The 18,692-nt window shown below is 48.4% G+C and overlaps 1 protein-coding gene, 1 long non-coding RNA gene and 1 pseudogene across 3 annotated transcripts; 2 read left to right on the top strand and 1 right to left on the bottom strand.

The window, feature by feature from the left end:
* Positions 1-1,111: 1,111 nt before the first annotated feature.
* On the top strand, positions 1,112-2,682 carry LOC116669304 (annotated as a pseudogene).
* A 5,688-nt stretch (positions 2,683-8,370) lies between these two features.
* Positions 8,371-14,045, bottom strand: LOC116656856. Its single transcript, XR_004311859.1, has 2 exons — positions 13,875-14,045; positions 8,371-10,048 (listed from the first exon to the last, which is right to left on the bottom strand). It is a non-coding gene; the product is annotated as an uncharacterized LOC116656856 (long non-coding RNA).
* GJD3 (gap junction protein delta 3) lies at positions 12,929-15,782 on the top strand. Of its 2 annotated transcripts, XM_032457983.1 has the most exons (3): positions 12,929-13,188; positions 13,367-13,493; positions 13,980-15,782. In XM_032457983.1, exon 3 carries the CDS (start codon positions 13,984-13,986, stop codon positions 14,866-14,868), a length of 885 nt encoding a protein of 294 aa, XP_032313874.1. In that variant the 5' UTR covers positions 12,929-13,188; positions 13,367-13,493; positions 13,980-13,983; the 3' UTR covers positions 14,869-15,782. The 2 variants fall into 2 exon arrangements, with proteins under 2 accessions (XP_032313874.1, XP_032313873.1); XM_032457982.1 differs by lacking the exon at positions 13,367-13,493.
* The last annotated feature ends 2,910 nt before the right edge of the window (positions 15,783-18,692 follow it).

The raw sequence follows: 18,692 nt of genomic DNA, 5'->3' as shown, positions 1-18,692 counted from the left end.
AAAGCTGGGAACAGCGCAGGTGTCCTAGAGAAATACGCTAGAAAATAGAAAAATTGGTCAAACTGGTACATCCTTACCATGTATTATGCAGCCAATTAAAAGTCATATTTTCCCAAAATATTTAATATCACAGGAAAGTCCTCATTCTGTTGAGGAGGTAGGGAAGAGATATAAAACTCTCAAAACTTATCAAGGCTCATTTAATTGTTACAAAGTGTTGCATTATATGTAAATTATACCAAATAAAGTAGGGAGGGAGGAAAAGCTATCTTTTGGACAGTGTGAGGCTCAAAGATAAACCAGTGCTTCTCAAACTTGTGCTTACAAATCCCTTAGGGATCTTGTTAAACTGCAGATTCTGATTCAGTAAGTCTGGAGTGGGGCCGGAGATGGCCTTACCAACAAACTCCCAAGTGATGTCAGTGCTGCTGGTTGGAGGCCCTACTTACATAGCAAAGGTATAAATTACATGGCAGTGCTTCTCATTGTGTGGTCCCTGGACTGGCAGTGGCAGCATGACTGGAGAGGTGGTTGGAAATCCCAATTATCGGGCCCACCCCCAGAACTACTGACTTGAAAGCATTTGCTTTAATTAATTTTGATGAACACTAAAGTTTAAGAACCAATGTGATATGCATTGAAAGGCCTTATAAGTTGCTATAAAATGTCAGTTGCTTTTCTCTGAATAGTGATATTTGGGTGATTTGTTTTCTTTGTACTTTGCTATAGTTTACAAAAAACAGTAAAAAGGAAAAACATTTTTCTTTTAAAATGAAAATAACTATAATTTTTTTCTGGTTATAAAAGTAGTATTTTTCTGGTTCTAAAAGTAATGTATGAAAAAAGTAATATATGGGTTCCAGTTCTAATATGATGCTGAACTGGGACCACTCCAGGAGTTGCTCTCAGATGTTTCTCTCAATCATGCGCTGCACCACTGCCCATCTGAGCAGGATGTCTGCAGGCTGTATTGAAAACTGGTGGTTAATTATACATGTCAACTTGACTGGGCTAAGGAATGGCCGGATGCTCATAAAGTATTGTTTCTGAGTGTGTCTGTGAGGGTTTCTCTGGAACAAGACTAGCATCTGACTCAGCAGACTGAGTTAAGATGATCACCCTCACCAAGGTAGGTGGGATCATTTAATCCACTGAGGATCTGAATAGAACTGAAAGGTGGAAGAAAGGCAAATTCGCTTTAAGCTGAGGCATCTATCTTCTGCCCTCAGACATCCGTGCTCTTGGCACTTGAGTCTTGGGACTCAGATTTACGTCAGTGACTCCCCTGGTCATTGACTCTGAATTACACCCCCAGCTTTCCTAATTCTCTAGATGGCAAATCAGGGGACTTGGCCTCCATGATTATGTGAGCCAATTCGTATAATAAGTCCTCATATGTCTCCCCTACTGGTTCTGTTTTTCTGGCGAACCCTGACTATATAAACTCCGAAGTCCATTTTGGTACCTAAAGAATCCAGGATGACATAGGGTAGTGAATAAGGCAGTCTTCATTCTGAATGTGAGATCACATGGAGTTCCTCCTTTCTCTACTTAGGAATCATTCACTTGATCCTCATTCACTTGATTCTCTTTCATTACAATGACTTTTCCAGTCTGGTCCTAAAGATAGAAATAGAATACAGTCATGTCCATCACAACAAGAAGAGACCAATCTTGAATATGCTGTGTCTGCTAGAACAGTTAAAATAAAGAGCGGCTCCTCGCTGGCACAGTGTTTGCTGTTGAAGGCACTGAGCTCCCTTGCCATAAGGGGGTCCTTGCAATGTATAGTCCTTATTTCAGGCCATGTTTATGAATGAACTAGTGACAATATTCACACTCACACCTAGGGAATATTGGTATCACTGCAATGCCTTAAGAGTAATGTACGCCCACACAGTAACGTGGCAATAAATGACAGCATTCATGCTTTCTACAAGTCGAAGAGGTGTTGCAACGGTGTCAAATATTTTTAAATAATAAATGCAGAAAATTTTTGAGTTTTGTCAACCTCTTCAGTTGTAAGGAATTAAAATGCTAAAAGATTAGTTCCCTTCTAAAAGGTACAAATTGCCTTCTGGGTACCACCAGAAAGCCTTCACGCAGCTGCTACCTGACCTACTGATAGGTGCCCTCAGCAGTGACAATTTACTGTGGAAAATGAGGAGACAGTTCGCGAAGCTGCCGAGGTATGGTTAGAGTTGAACCCAGGATCACCTTCCCAATGCTTCTCAACCACATCGAAGTGGATTCCTTGGAATGACTAAAGAGATGATGATTTCCATTATAGCATGTTCCAAAGAGCCTTGCAGTCTTTACTCTTCTGTTTGTATAACCCCCAGATAGAAAAAGTTCCCAGCTATGCAGCCCACCAGCTGATCTGCATAAGGTTGGGCAGATGTAACTCCTGATAACGGCATCTCCAGAGCAGGCAGTCAAGTTGCTCTGAAAAATACAAAAAGGAATCAGTAAAAACAGGCCAACCCCAAACTGCCTTCAGACCTGAAATTACTGTCACTGGCCCAGTGCACAGCAAGATTTCCAAACACCCTGATGCTCTTTGTCCACATAAATTCATCTCTGCTTTGCTGTGAAGGCTACAACTATAAACTGGAGGAGCGTGTGTTGACAGAGAACTTAAATCAGAGACCTGCTGCTGAAAGATATGACACAGGAGGCTGAGCAGACAGGGGTGAGCCTGCTGTCCTGTGCTCAGCAGTCACGGCCACACTGCAGTGATGTGATGATACTGAACCTCTTGTAAAGTCACTTTCCAAGGTCTGAAACAGCGACCACAATGCAGCTAGCATATGTCTTTTGCTTGGGCTGCAGCTTTTGGTATTAACGCATAAAACTCCCTTCTGACAATATATGAGTCTTACATCATTGTGAGAAAAAAAATCACAATGTTAATAAAAGTGAGGGTGGGGGTTATGGCTCAGTGGTAGGGAGCATGCTTGGCATGCATGGGGTCCTGGGTTCAATCCCCAATGCCTCCACTAAGGAAAAATAAAATTTATTGTAAATAAATAAAAGTGAGTGGGAGGGTGGGTGGGTATAGCTCAGTTGGTAGAGTGAGTGCTTAACATGTATGAGGTCCTGTGTTCAATCCCCAATATCTCCATTTAAAAAACAAACCAAAAAAGTGAGGGGGAAATAGTGGCCAATATTCCTTCTAAGTGATACTCTGACCCCCTGTTAGAGCTGGTGTAATCCCAGATTCTGTGTGTTTTTATGGGAGAAACCCATTTAAAAGAGAGAACTAAAAATATCACCTACCAGTATGATCTGGAATTGACCAGAACATACAGTGTAAGTTACTGTGGAGAGATTTATAATGGGGAAACTATGGATTCTGCCTTGAAGAATCACCATAGGAACCACGAATGTATCTTTTCTTGCCAGATGGAACAGTTTGAACAGGATGGAGAAATAGTTGCATTACCACATGTATGGTTGTAGAATTCAGGGATGCATATCCAAATTATGTGCTAGTCCTTGCTAATAGTCTGCTAAACAATAGATATGAAGCAAAAAAAAAAAATGAAAAGGCTAAAAATGAGAACATAAACACATACTTTAACATAATGAATAAATCCCCAACTTTAATAAATTTCAAAGCAAAACCTTGCCTATACTATGGAGTTCTGGCAGACACTGTTATCGAGCACAAGTTCATGTGCCTGACGCACAGTGAGGCCAAACAATATTTGAAGCATTAGAGTTTGGAGTAGAGTGAAGTTTATTGCAGGATCAGGCAAGAAGAACCCATGTCTCATGTTCCAAAAACCTCAAACTCCCCAAAGAGTTTCAGCTGAGCATTTTTAAAGGCAAGCTGAGGGAGAGGCATCCCATGGGATGTGATCAGCTGTGCACAGTTCTGGTTGGTTGACGGTGATCAATTTGTTCTTGCTGATCAATCCTTAGGCTCTAGAGGGTCTGGGGGCAACGGGCTTCTGGTGCCCATAATCATCAAGTAGTTAATTTCTTCCATTTGGTGGTGGGTTTTAGCATCTGAAAAACTCAGGAAGTCTGCATGAGACAGTATTGTCAGGATCCTTCAGAGAGGAGATACAGCAGAGGGTATCTGGGACGGGTCTGTCCCGGGAAGGCCCCATAGGGTCCTGCTCGGTTACAATTCCACTCTTTCCTTTGATACTCCTCAATCTTGAGGAGAACAGGTGTTGGACAAGAAGGAGAATCATATTTTGGACAGAAAGTTTTATCAACAGCCTGGCAGAGGAACTCAGCTTCAATCTCCAATCCCGTTTCATCCCTCCCCAGATCTTTCAGGGAAGGGGGTGACAGCAGCTCTGGCTACTGCCTCCTGAAAGGGGGGCATAGTCCTACCTTGATCTGGGAAATGGACACCGAGTTGGAAATATTCCAGAGTTCCAAGTCCTGGATCTTGTAAGTGTTATAAATTTAAGATCTCATTCCCTGAGGAATTCAAAGGAATAAGCCTGAAAATCAGTCTGCACCTGGCACTTTGGGGCAGACTTGCAGCTAGGTAGCCAGCTGTCTACTTTCATCTGAGTAGTTTTATCTTTTGATGTGGTAATAATGTATATATACAACAGGCGCTATTGGCCACTACACCTATCTTTTTACTGCTAACATCTGACCAAAAGTAATTTTATCATTTAAAAATTGAATAGTTACAAGAGGAGAACTTGAGGTCATAAGGTTGCAGTTGCCACCTGCCAGCAGACACTGAGACTTTGAGAATGGCTGGTGGCATCAGAAAATTTGAGAATGTGTCTGAAATCACATCCACAGTGGCTACCTCGTTTTACCTTGGATGTCTAAGCCGCAGCTACTCCACTTAGATTTTCAAACGCATTCCCCTTTTCAAGGCCAAAGCAGATGTGCAATGCGTGTACAGCCAGCCATAAAACAGGCCACTTTGGTCAGTAAAGCTGAAGTTAAACCATGTATAAGTCAGAATGACTTCCCCGTAGCTAAACACTTGCAGGGTTTTCCATCATTTCCCCTTTTGATTGCAAATCTTTCAAAAGAAAACATTGATGAGTGAAATATCTGTCCCGTGATGCTGGGGTGGTGGCTCCTGCCCCAGGTTTAGCCCACGTCCCTTGATGCTGGGCCTCCTTTAGATTTCCTATCCACACTGGGGAAAACTAATCAGATATTGTGAACAGACTCAGAGGTACATTAATGGGGAAACAATTTACAGGCTACACATTTTATCACTTACACCCAGTTGTTACACAAACATGGTACGTGTGCTTTTAGCATTAGATTTAAAGCAAGCATTGTTACACATCAGGAGTAATTACACTCTGTGACAACTCCACTAGAGAATTCTCTTTCTATCCTAAACATTGGGGGCAGTATTGATAGGCAAACAAACATTTGGTAAACAGTTCAATTAGAAAACAGATTAAAAGCCAGTAATTCTTCAGAGAATAAGAAAATTATAACCATATTCATCAATTCACTTAAACCCTATGCAACCAATCCTTTTTACTAAGTTTTATGAAATAGGGTTTTCATTAGATTTTTTAAAATATCTTACCCAGCTCAGTAGTATGATTTAAAAGGAACCTGTACTTGTCAAGAAGTCCAGAGTGGCCTGGCTCCCAAAAAAGAATGGATCCAGAGTGGCTCCCAGTGAGCCCAGAAAGGCTCACTTCCCAGAAGGGACTGCGCCCAGGCGGAGCAGGTAGAACTTCCCATCCTGCACAAGCTGGAATGGCTCACCCTAAAAGGATACACACAGAAACACAAACAAGCTACGGTCACACAGACAGACAATCAGAGGAGTTGTAGTTTAAAAACTACTACTCCGCCCAGATGGAGGCCTCCAAACAGATTGGCCCATCTCCCAAAAGAGAACAGACCAGAGTGGCTGGTTTCCCACAAGGGAATGAGCCCAGATGGAGTGGAGAGAATTTGCATCCTGCACAAGCCGGATGGACTCACCCCTAGGCGACACCGAGTATGGACCATGGCTTCAGACGTTTCTCGGCTCCAAACAGCCTCGGGCCACAAGGTGGCCAGTGCCTGTCAGGGGGAGTCCCTCCCAGTTCCCCAGAGTAAAGTGAGCCCTAGCAGCTGCTGGGGACCCAGGGTAGGGGCTGTCCTTAGCCAGGGTGGACCTGCCATGGGCACTGCTGGTTCCTGGCTGGCTTGGCCAAAACTGGTTGCATGTCCATGTGCCTGAGGCACACTGAGGCCAAACAATATCTAAACATGGGAGTTTGGAGCAGAGAAAGGTTTACTTCTGGGCTTAGTAAGAAGAATGGGTGGCTCGTGTCCAAAAAACCCCTCAAACTCCCCTGGAGGGTTTCAGGTGAGCATTTTTAAAGGCTAGCTGAGGGAGGGGCATCCCCCTGTATGTACCAGCTGTGCACAGTTCTGATTGGTTGATGGTGCTCAATCCTTAGGCTCCAGAGGATCTGGGGGCTGCCTGCTCAGGATCATCATGTAGTTAATTTCTTCCATTTGGTGGTGGGTTTTAGCACCTGAAAAACTCAGGAAATCTGAATGAGAATCTATTATCTGGGTACTTCAGAGAGGAGCTACTGCCGAGGATATGGGGGTAGGGGTCTGTCCTGGGAAGGCCCCATAGGGTCCTGCTGGGTTCCAATACTACATTAACCAAGATATCAAATTTAGCATGCCAGTAATGGGACAAAATGACATAATATGCCCCTGATGTGATGCAAAGGTAAGCATACATCATTACCCACGTAGAAGTCTCATCAAAAAAACTTAATCTAAGCTTAATTGTGAGCAATCAGCCAAACTGAATTCTAAAACAAATTCCCACTGAAAGGCATGAGCTTGGGGACCCTGCTAACAAAGCAGATGTGGCTCAACTGTGAGAAAAGAGTCAACCTGGGCCCAAATCTCAATGTTGAACTTCTAACCCTGAATCTCAGTCTTGATGTTTTTGATTTAGAAATTCTCAGTCCTTCATTCCCAGGTTTCAGCACAAAAAGGAAGAAAAGGAAGGAAGGAAGGAAGGAAGGAAGGAAGGAAGGAAGGAAGGAAGGAAGGAAGAAAGAAAGAAAGAAAGAAGGAAAAGAAAGAAAGAAAGGGAAAGGAAAGGAAGAAAAGAAATTCTCAGTCCACCTGACGTGATTACACTGTTCTGAGCTGGGTAAATGACTCTAAATACAACCTTGAAGGTAAAGCTAGAAACATAGAAATGATGAAATAATCGAACCCACAGTATTTATAATTTTGTCTTAAAATTAGGAATGTTTCATAATCATTCAGGATGTGTTTGTAGTATATATTTTTAATGTTCCTAATGTTGAAGAGAATTTGAGCAAGGGACTCTGACAGACTAGCCCTGTAATTTTGAATTAAATGTAAAATTTATTTTTATATGAGATGAGATTTTAATTGTAAAAGTTTAAGAAATTTGTTGAAACTTTTGAACACTATTGTAAAATTGAAAAGAACTTGAATTACTACATTTGGTTTATTAGGTTTACAGGAGGTTTTTTTCATTTAATTTTTTTTTTTTTGGAGGGGGAGGTATTTATTTATTTATTTATTTATTTATTTATTTATTTATTTATTTATTTATTTATTTATTTATTTATATGGAAGTACTGGGTATTGAACTCAGAATCTCCTGCAAGTTAAGCACACACTCTACCACTTAGCTATACTCTTCTCCCAGGAGTTGTTTTAATGTATATAAAGATTTTACTTGTTGGAGTTTTCAGTCCCATCAGGCATTGGAAATGTTTGGAAATTTAACCAGGTTTGTAATTAATGGATATCAGATGTCCACTGCCTAACAAATTTAACTTCTCAAAATTATAGTTAAATATTAATTAAAGTTCAAATGAAGGTGATTATTCTAATTTTTATACTCAAACTATTAAATGTGTAAATAAAATAATAAAATGTATAAATTAAACTTGAAGGCCTAAAAGGAAAAAGTGAGATCTCTTAAAGTTTTAATAAATTGAATATAACTTCAAACCCAAGGATACTGATTTTGTGTACAAAAGCCTCCTTCAGACATCAGACTCAGACTGGTAGGAGCGAGCCAAACTGTTGTTTCATAAAGAATGGAAAAGAGGCGGTTGTAAAGTGGTGGGGAAGATGACCAATGTGGGAGCACAAGAGGACGAAGGATGAGGAAAAAAAAGACGTTCGCCCAGAAAGTTGGAGAGAAAGGTGTGTTGATGACTTAGAGAAACTCTTACTCTCATCATTTCTGCAAAAGAATTTCAGCACATGTTGAAAGAAAAAAAAAAGTACACATGGAACATTCTCCAAGATAGGCTGTGTGTTGGGCATAAAACAAATCTCAATAAAATTAGTAAGTTACAAATCCAAAAAAAAAAAAAAGAATTTCAGCACAGACCAACATTACTTTTTTCGTTTTATATCAACTTTATTTTTTATTTATGCACTCATTCTAAGTATATAGACTGATGACTTTTGGCAACTGTATACTCTTGCCCAACCACCATCACAATCGAGATCTAAAACATTTCCATCACCCCGTGAAGCTTTTAGGTGTCTCCTCAGCCCTGACCCCAAACACTGATCTGATTCCTACCATTACAGGTTAGTTTCGGCTGTTGGTTTTATCTATTCCAGAATTCCATATTCCATAAGAGTATATATGCTTTGGGGTGTGGCTTCTTTCATTTGGCATAATGTTTTTGAAATTTATCTGTATTGTTGCATGTATCAGTTGTTCCTTCTTTTTAAATTGCTGAATGTTATTCCATTGTATGGACTTGTTTATCCATTCACTTGCTGATAGACATCTGGGTTGCTTCCAGCTTGGGCCTATTATAAATCAGGCTGTTATGAACATCAGAGTGCAAATCTTTTTTATAGACAATATTTTTTTCATTTCTCTGAGAAAATGAAACTTCCACCTAGAAGTGGAATTGTTGGTCATTTGTTTAGCATATGTTTACCTTTATATACAAAACTGCCAAACTTTTTCAAAGCAGTTGTATCATTTTACCCTCCACCTTACATTCTGCCTCAGCACATTCTGGTGTCCGATTTCTTTCAAGTAAGACAGAATCTTCACTGGCCTCAAGGTGGCCCCAGCACATCCCAGTGAGTGCAAAGAGATCTTACAGCTGGAGGAAAGGAAGCCCAGCCCTGAGACAGCTTTGCCTTCTGCCTCTAGTGATCTGCTGTGACTTTCCAGGGCGCAGGAAGGGCAGTCCTTTGGACCCAGGAGTATTGCTTTCAGGGAGGGAGTTACTTTGCTCTGCCCACCAATTGATCGTGAGTTAACCTGATCCCACATCCCCCCCAGGGTGATGAAGAGAAGGTCACAAGGCCACAGGCAGTGTTTATGGTCACTTATACATCTTGGCACTTACAAACAGGGGCCGTTCAGAGCTGCAAGGATGGGGAAAGGGACATGAAAGATGCCTCTTAATAACTCAAACCCACCCCTTCCCCATCTCAATCCCAAAGCAGTTTCTCTCATCTGAGCTTTCAGGAAAGGAAGAGGGACTCCCAGATGAGGCAGCCTGCAGGGCCCAGCCACCCTCAGGCCCAGGTATCGTCCTTCCTGAGCAAAGGTGCAACATGGGCAACCTAGAAATGGGTGAGCCGGGGAAGACAGACCAGGTGGGGGCCTCCAGTTGGCAGTAGTGACGTCTCTGCCCGAGGACGAGAAAGAGGGAACAGGACCTGGCAGACGCATGTGAACGAAGGCCCAGAGGTGCAGCGGTGGAAGGACGTGGGGACAAGATGACAAACAAGACTGAAGAGATGTCCCTTTCCCTCAGCGAGAAGCTGTGCAGGGGCAGCTGCTGGGGGCAGGCTTGGGGGGAACCGAGTCTCTCTAACTCCCCGTCTCAGCGTGGAGGCCAGAAGCAGATTTGTGACAGTGAGGGTGACATCCTCCCTTCTTCCATGCCAGGCCACTTAGAATAGAGCTTGCCTTTCCCGGGCTTCCTCGCGGAAGGTCATCCCGGCCAGTGATATGCGAGGTCAGTCATGCGACAGTTTCCCAGGTACTTTTTAGAGAGATGTCCTTGCACCGATTTCTTCCGCCTGCATCTGTTTCTCCATCTGCTGCCTGGAATAGGAGCAGACTCTCTGGGTCATTGCGGGGGAGCCACACCAAGGGAAGGGTTTGGAAAGAGCAGGCCCCCCTAGGACTTTGGGGTGTAGAGCTGCCCACCAGCAATGAACAGCCCGCCACCCTCCTTTTATGTGAAAAAGAAACAGCTGCTCTCTCGTTTGAGCCATTGTTTAGTATTTTTGCTGTTATGCCCGAAACCAGTCTTAAAAAATTATAGAGCCAAGGGAGGAGATAAGGCTGGACAGGGAAGCAGGTCCCAGCTGGTGATAACACTGCATTCTGATATCTGATCCCAGACCGAATTGACCACTTTAGTGATCACAAACCCTGGAGGAGACCAGAGTGAGCAACTGAGGCAAAGGACCTCTGGGGTCCTCATCATTTGGGGCAGAGAAGGGCTGCACCCTCTGCAAACTCTCCAACCCCAATTCACGCATTTATTCATCTGTCTGACAAATAGTCACTGATCTTCCACTATGTGCCAGGAACTGTTCTAGATGCTGGGGGCGGGACAGTGAATAAAACACCAAAACTCTACCCCTCCCAAGGAAACTTACATGCTAACAGAGGAGACAGATGCTACATAGGATAGATAAGAAAAATAGAAAATATGTTATGAAGTGGTCAGTGAAAAGGAAATAAAAGCTGCGAAAGGGGATAGGAAGGAGGGAGTTAATTCCAGTTAGAGCAGCTAAGACTGGCCTCACTAAAAGGCAACATCTATGTAAAGACTTTTTAAAACGTTAGAGGGATGCAGGGGAGAGAAAATACAGTTGTGTCTTGATGTCATGGGTATTAATTTATCAGGTACAAACGTGTGTGTGCCTGCAGGTGTGTGTTCATGGGCGATGGACGACCCGATTGGCCAGGGTGAGGTGTCTGGGACAGAGAATGAATGTGGACCAGGGCAGGATGGGCCTCTGAGCCCAGCCCCAAACCTCAAGTATGGCCAAGAATGGGCCATGTGCCACCAGCTCTGGGCAGCATCAGCAACACCTCCCAGGCTGGACGGCGCTATCTGGGAAGGAGGACGGGCCCTGGAGATTGCAGAGCCTCCTGTGTCTGGCCCTGTGGTATCAGGGGCTGGGGACAGCACAGGGTGACCGTGGGCTCTCCACGTCCTGCCCCCCCAGCCCACCACCTGTCACTTTCCACTCTCCACAGGCAGATGGGTCTGATCTGATGGGGTTTTTTCCAGGCTGGGCTGGTGGCCTGACCCAGCAGTGATCAGGAGGACAGGGCAGGGACCGTTCCAGGGGAGATGAGGTGTGTCCCAGAGCCCACATGGCTGGGGGCAGGGATTGGGGGTCAGGGAGCAGCTCTGCCAGGAGCAAGTGGCGGCTGGGAATGGGGAGGTCGGCAGTGCCCCCACCCCACATCCTGTTTTTTGAATGGGCCCCAGCACGTGCTTCCCTTTGGACTTGGTCCAGGCTGGTGTCTCCCCACCCAGGCCTTGTCCCAAGGGAACCCCAGCACTCCCAAGCAGTGACCTAGGGTTTTTCCAGGCTGGGCTAGGCCCCTAAGCCAGTGTAGATGAAAGACATGTTTCCCACCCCTTCTTGAAATCGGGCCAGAGGCCCCCAACAGCACATGGGAAACCATACAGGCCCCCATGGCTGAAGAGAAGAGAAAGTGTCACCAAAGAAGTGAGTCCTGGCATGATGCCCACCAGCCCCACACAAAGCCCCAGGGACTGGCAGGCCGTGAGACACCACCTGAGAGGCCCAGCCAGGCTGGAGTGGGGACATTTCCACGACGAGCCTAAGAACTTGAGCTCAGAACCAGTGAGGCTGGGCATGAGGTCAGACCCTGCTATTCCTTGCTGCATGACTATGCCAAGCGGCTTAGACCCTCTGAATCTCCGCTTCCCTCCTGCCGGGATCGTCAAGGGGATTAAATGAGCTAATTCGTGTGATGGGCGAAGCAGGGCCTGGCCCAGAGCAGGTGCACAGGTGAGGGAGGAGAACGGTGTGCAGGCTCGGCAGATGCCTAGAAAGGCAGAGTGGGGGAGGATGCAGCTCAGTGGCGGAGTGCCTGCTTAGGATGCACGAGGTCCTGGGTTCAGTCCTCATTACCTCCCCCTACACAAAAAAATAAACAAACAGCAAAGGAAAATGATCAAACTTGAAAAAAACTGAAAATTTTTTTTAAAAGGCAGAAGGGACAAATAGACTTCTCAGCCTTGAAGTGTCCCCTCTCTGGCTGCTCTGGTCACCATAGGTCATCCTAAGTCCCCTCCCCTAGGGGACAGCTTCTCCTGCCACCAAGAAGGTGACAGTTCAGAGCCTCATGGGGGAAAAGAAGCCTTTCCCTCTATTTATTTTTCACATTATAAAATGACACGCTCATTATAGTAAATCTGGAAATTACAGAAAAGCAGGAAGGAAGCAAAAGCTTTAACTACCAAAGCCAGACACTCTTGAGACCTTAATGTTTTTCCATACAGGATTTTTTTTCCAGGTATGGGCTTTTTTTGTTCTCTGTAACATGGATGGGACCTTAGCATCAAGACATAGAGCCATGAAGGAGACTTAGGGGTCACCTGGCCTGGCCTCCCCAGTGGACAAGCCAGGAGACTCTGGCCTGGAAGAGCTGAGTAACTTGTCAAAGGTTAGCAGTGGCAGAGCTAGAGCGAGAGTTACTAGGTGTCTGCTGCCTCTTAAAATACCAGTTCCCCCAACACGACCACCGAACTCCACTCCAGGCCTGAGGACCGCCTTCAAAGGGGACAGTCAGTTGGTAGTGGATCTAGGCCTTCCCTAAAGGGGCGTCTGTTGGGGATGGGTTCCCTCAATAAGAGGCACAGCTCTGGTTAACCCCTTCTCTAATTTCCAGTTGGAGACACAGTTGTGGGATGGGGATGAGGGTGGGGGTATAGGTGCGTGAGGGGGGATGGAAAGGGAGGGCCAGCAAGGGGCGTGGCCCTGGGTCTGTTCCCAGGGGTGGAGCCAGCCAATAGAGTCACCCTGTCCCTTTAAGAGAAGGGGGAGAGCTAGCCCCTCTCAGCCATCCTGTCTTGTCATCCGTCCTGGCCAAATCCAAAAGGGAAAATGAAAGAGGGACCAGGAGGAACAGGTCCCAGACGTCTCCCAAGATCCTTCACTCAGCTTTAACATCCCAGTTCCAGCAACAGGGTGAGTGGGGATGGGTGAGGGTCTAGGAGCATCAGGGACCTGTGGGACCTGTCGGGGGTTGAGTGTGTGTGTTGGGGAGGTTCTCGTGAGATACGGGAAACTGGAAGCAGAGGGACACCAGGGAGGAGATGGGAGAAGCCTGGGGCTAGCATTCTGCCACGCTGGGATCAAATGGCAGGAGACACCTCGGACAAAGGATCCTGACAGAGTCATGGAAGTGGGGATACCTTTGTGTCCACTCTTCAATTCTGAGAGGAGTTCACAGTAGTAAAAAGGACAAGAGAAGCAGTGGGCGGAGAAAGGAGGTGAGTCCCTCTGGGTTTGCTGGCTCCAGCTTTCCCAGGGGTACCAAACTGGATGGCAGTCCTGGGTTTGGGGTACCACTCTTGCCCATAGAAAGCGTCCTGGGGTTTCTGCTTCTACAAATGCAGTCAGGGGCTGGCGGGTCTGATCTCCAAGTTCCTTTCCCATGAACTGGGACTCTGGAGGAGCACAGGGTCCAACCAACCAGGACCAAAGGTGTCTGACTAGAGCACCGGGTAGAGCGCCTGCCCAGTGCCCATCGGCCCCAAAGAGAAGGACACCACAGTTGAGAAGCACTGAACCCCTCCCGCCCCCCCCCCATACTGTCCTTAATTTCCTCAAAGTCCCTGCTAAACCTAGGCCTAGCTGACCCCCTGGCTCACCTCAAAGTTAGAGGAGGTCTAAGTGACCCCACCACGACGGGTTCGGAGGGCTGGGGGACCCGATCCTTCCCGGCCCCTGACTGTCCGCCCCGCGTCTGTCCCCAGCGCCATGGGGGAGTGGGCGTTCCTCGGCTCCCTGCTGGACGCCGTGCAGCTGCAGTCGCCGCTCGTGGGCCGCCTGTGGCTGGTGGTCATGCTGATCTTTCGAATCCTGGTGCTGGCCACGGTGGGCGGCGCCGTGTTCGAGGACGAGCAGGAGGAGTTCGTGTGTAACACGTTGCAGCCGGGCTGTCGCCAGACCTGCTACGATCGCGCCTTCCCCGTCTCTCACTACCGCTTCTGGCTCTTCCACATCCTGCTGCTCTCGGCGCCGCCGGTGCTCTTCGTCATCTACTCCATGCACCGGGCCAGCAAGGAGCCGGGCGACGCGGACGCCGGGGCGGGGGCGCCGGGGACCCCGGGGCGCCCCGGGGGTCGCCGCGCGCGCCGGTGCTACCTGCTGAGCGTGGCGCTGCGCCTGCTGGCCGAGCTGGCCTTCCTGGGCGGCCAGGCGCTGTTCTACGGCTTCCGCGTGGCCCCGCACTTCGCGTGCGCCGGCCCGCCGTGCCCGCACACGGTGGACTGCTTCGTGAGTCGGCCCACCGAGAAGACCGTCTTCGTGGTCTTTTACTTCGCCGTGGGGTTGCTCTCGGCGCTGCTCAGCGTGGCCGAGCTGGGCCACCTGCTCTGGAAGGGCCGCCCGCGCGCCGGCCGCTGCAGCCAGACGGCCGAGCGCGACAACCGCTGCAATCGCGCGCACGAGGAGGCGCAGCAGCTGCTCCCGCCGCCGCCGCCGCCGCCGCCGCCGCCGCCCGCCCTGCCTGCCCGGCGCCCTGGCCCCGACCCCTACGCCCCGCCCGCCTACGCGCACCGGGCGCCAGCCGGAGACAGCGAGGGCGGCAGCGGCCGCAGCAAGGCGTCGCTGGCCACCGTCCGCCAGGATCTGGCCATCTAGCATCGCCTCGGCGTGGGGGTGAGGTCAGAGGCCGGATGCCACCACCCCGGAACGAGAAGTGGTTCCGCACCCACTGTTCGCAGGACCCCCTGCCCAGCAGAGAACGCGCGGGGGGGTGTGACCCGCGGGGCAGCATCCTCACTTCCCTGGAGCTCCCAGCCGAGCTGGGGGCATCGAATGAACCAAGGCTGGTCCTTGATGCCACGATCCAGGCAGAAAGGAAGGTGGCCAGAGGGGCGGGGAGAAAGTGGACAAGAGGCGAGCAGAGCAAGGGGAGGTTCAGGTGGTAACCTGGCTGTTTTACTGGGGACAGAAACAACTGTGATACCAGCATCCCAGGGGCCTCTGCTTGTTCAGACTGAGGCGTGGCCTCTGTGTGGGCTGTCTGTGTATGTGCACACGCTACACGACACGTATAGACGGTGTGAGCTATGTGTGCCCACTCACACATAAGCCTATGTGAGCTCTTTGTGTATGTGCGTGCATGCGTAAATCCTGTGTGAGCTGTGGGGGTGTGTGTGCGTCTGTGTGCCCCGTGTGAGCTGTGTGTGTGATCTCTGAGATGCACTGTGTGGGTGGCCAGGATCCAGTGCCAGCAGCAACCACAGTGGCTCCCGCCCTACCTGCAGGGGCATCGCAGGAAGGTCTCCCCTCCTGATGGAGCCCACACAGGAGGGGCACCCTGGGCAGGTCTCAGCCTGGTAGGGCCTGCGGGCACCACTGCCCTCTCTGCCCTGCGGCCTGGGCCAGGTGGCTGGGCCCTCCTTTCATGGAGGTAGAGTGGGGGTGGGCAGTGGGGTCAGAGGGCAGGGGTTGGTCTTTTCTATTTTTACCCTCCCCACCCTGCTACTGTTATCCTAGTCCATAAACATAGTTAAGTCTCTTCCAACCTCAGAAGAAATCTCTCCCAAAACGGGCTCCTATTCCTGCATTTCCCTGCAGTCACCACCCTCTCCCTCCACCCCACCCACCCTGCCCTGAATACGAAGAGCTGTCTACCCGGCTACCTCCTGCCCCCTTCTTGTCTCTCTACCCCCATCTGCTTCCTCCTTCACTCCAGTGAGTCAGCACCCAAGTGAAAAATCCAGGGGCCACCATCTGACCATATCTCTGGGGCTTCCTCAGACCCTGCTGAGCAGGCTGCCAGGGCCCCATGCTGCCCAGTTTCCTTCTACATCTCTGGCTGTTCCCTTTCTGTTCTCCTTTCCCTCATTCCTCTTCCTCAGCTTGCCTGCCTGGACTCCACACAGCAGCCAGAGGTATCTTTCTGAATGGCCCCCCCTACTTATGCCCTTGGGGCTCCCCTGTCCTTGGGATCAGTCCAGCACCTGGACGAGGCTTCTGAAGCCCCACTCATCCAGCTTCTGGCCCTTCATGAGGTCTCCAGCCCCATCACCCCAGCTTCCCCAAAGTTTCTGCACTGCAAACCAGATGGAATTTTCTGTTTCTACCAGCACAGTACCGGATTTTGCTTACAAGTGTTTCACCATGCTGTTCCTTTGCCTGGAGTGGCCTCCCTCTCCACAGCCCCTCCTCCCCCCAGCTGATGCCTACCTGCCTTTTGGTCTCACTTGGGAAGCAAACAGATGCCTTCCTGGACAGACAGCCCAGTGCTCAAGTCAGAGGTGGAGCCTCCTCCTCACAGGCCCATAGTAGGTGCTTAGGAAATTTGCACTGGATGAGGGACCGGAGATGTGTCTGAGGCCCAAGGCTCATCATGGCTCCATGGCGTGTGCTACCATCTCTCTGACGATGCTCAGTTCTGTGTCTCTATCCTGGACCCTTCCATACAAATTCAGGTGTGGATGTCCAGCTGTTTTCCGTATGTATTCATTCAACAAATGTTTCTTGTGCACAGATCGTATGCCAGGCCATGTTCGAAATCTGTTCTGTAGAAACAGGAAGTGAGCCACCTATGGAATTTTAAGTTTTCCATTAGTCAGTCACATTTAAAAAGGGAAAGGAAACGTGAAATTCATTTTAGGAATATATTTTCTTTAACCAATATATCCAAAATATTTCAACACACCATCCGTTTTAAAAAGTATTGAGCATATACTTTATCTTCTTTGTTTTGTACTAAGTCTTTAAAGGCTGTGTGTGTTCGGCCCTTGGAGCACATCTCAGTTTGGAGCAGTCACATCTCTAAGACTAGGCCACCACCGGTGGCAAGTGGCTGCTGTATTGAACAGAGCAGATCCATATGTTGGGCTCCAGTGGTGAACAAAACCTGTCTTCCTGAAGCTTATGTTCTGGTGGAGAAGACAGACAATAAATACAGACGGTACCACCAGCTAGTGGGAAGAGTAAGGGGCTAGAGAGGGACATCCTTGAGGAGTGACATGGAGCAGAAAGGAGGAAGGGGCTAGCCAGGAAGCGTCCCCAGGAAGAGCATTCCTGTTGGAAGGAACGGTCCTGAGGCAGGAATAAGCTGGAGTGTTGGAGGCCAGCAAGCTGGCAGGAGCTGGGTGGGGGACGGAGAGGGGAGGGTCACCAGTAACTCAGATGTCACCCTGACTCCCTTGGCTCTCCTCTCAGTGGCTGGCATCTCCATCCACCCAGGCTACCTCCATCCGTTGTTGCCATAGGCCGTCCTCTGCCCAGCTTCCGTCCCATCAGTCACTGGGTCCTCCTGTTTCACCACCTAAGCATTTCCTCCCTTTGCCCACTCTTTCCCACCCCTTCAGGGGCTGCGCAGGGCCAGACCATCACCGATGGCCTGGACTACTCCTCCCTCAGCCTCTGCTCCCGCCCCTTACAATGCCTGTCTGAACACGTCACTCACTGACTTAAAATCCTTCACTCTCATCACCCTCAGGATCAAATCCAGCTCCTGAACTGGCCTTGACCTGACCTCTGCCTCACCTCTTCTACCATTCCAACCAAAACCCGAAGTGGTTAAAACGTGGAGCTCGTGATGATTTCTGATCACAGGAAACCATTTACTACCTCTGTAATCCCACTGGCCAACTCTTCCCCCTAGAGATTTAGCTGAGAGGGGACACCTCTTCCAGGAAGACTTCCAAGCCCTGTTCTAGACCTGGTTAAATGCCTCTGCGCTGCGCTCCCATAGGCCCGTGCAAAGCACCTGCCAGTCCTCAATGACCAGACTCTACAGCAGTGGTTCTCAGCTGAGGGGTGATTTTACCCCCCAAGGGACATTTGGCCATGTCTGTAGACATATTTTGTTGTCACAGCTTGGGGGAAGGTATGACTAGGGATAGAGACCAAGGATGCTGCTAAACATCCTATAATGTGTGGGACAGGCCCTCACAACAAATAATTCCCAGCCCCAAATGTCACTTGTGCCGTGGATGAGAAACTCTCCTCTATGGTGATGCACTGTGGACCATCCAGGGCGACCTCAAGCTCCAGAGGGCCCCAGCAGCAAAATTACTATCCCACTGCTTTAGTCATCACGATGAGGGGAACCCTGTTGCCATTTGGTGGGCAGGGGTAGAATGCTAATGTGTGCCCTCACAATAAAGTATTGTCACACACAATTTTAGAATGTCCCACTGACATTTACATAGTGAACAACCGCTTTATAATTACCTGAGCCCAAAACCTGACTCAGTTTTACATATAAATCATTAAAGGTTTAGTTTGGGGATTTTTTTTTTTTTTTGCATGGTTTTATTATTCATGATTAGGTTTTATTTCAACATCCACTCAAATTCTTTTTAAACTTTCCTGGGCTTCTTGTACAGACTAGGGTCTGACCATCTTACTCCTTTTAAATCCAAATATTCGTTAAAAATAGAAGCAAGCATAGGACTGTGTCCTATCCGCCCAGTGGCTGTGCCCAGGGATCCACATACTGA

The sequence above is a fragment of the Camelus ferus genome, chromosome 16 (genome assembly GCF_009834535.1).
Source record: "Camelus ferus isolate YT-003-E chromosome 16, BCGSAC_Cfer_1.0, whole genome shotgun sequence".
NCBI lineage: Eukaryota > Metazoa > Chordata > Mammalia > Artiodactyla > Camelidae > Camelus > Camelus ferus.
This window is presented reverse-complemented; position numbering and strand designations above follow the sequence as displayed.

Bases quoted from the DNA above. Each gene is read 5' to 3' on its own strand.
- GJD3 (XM_032457982.1), top strand. From the start codon at position 13,984: ATGGGGGAGTGGGCGTTCCTCGGCTCCCTGCTGGACGCCGTGCAGCTG.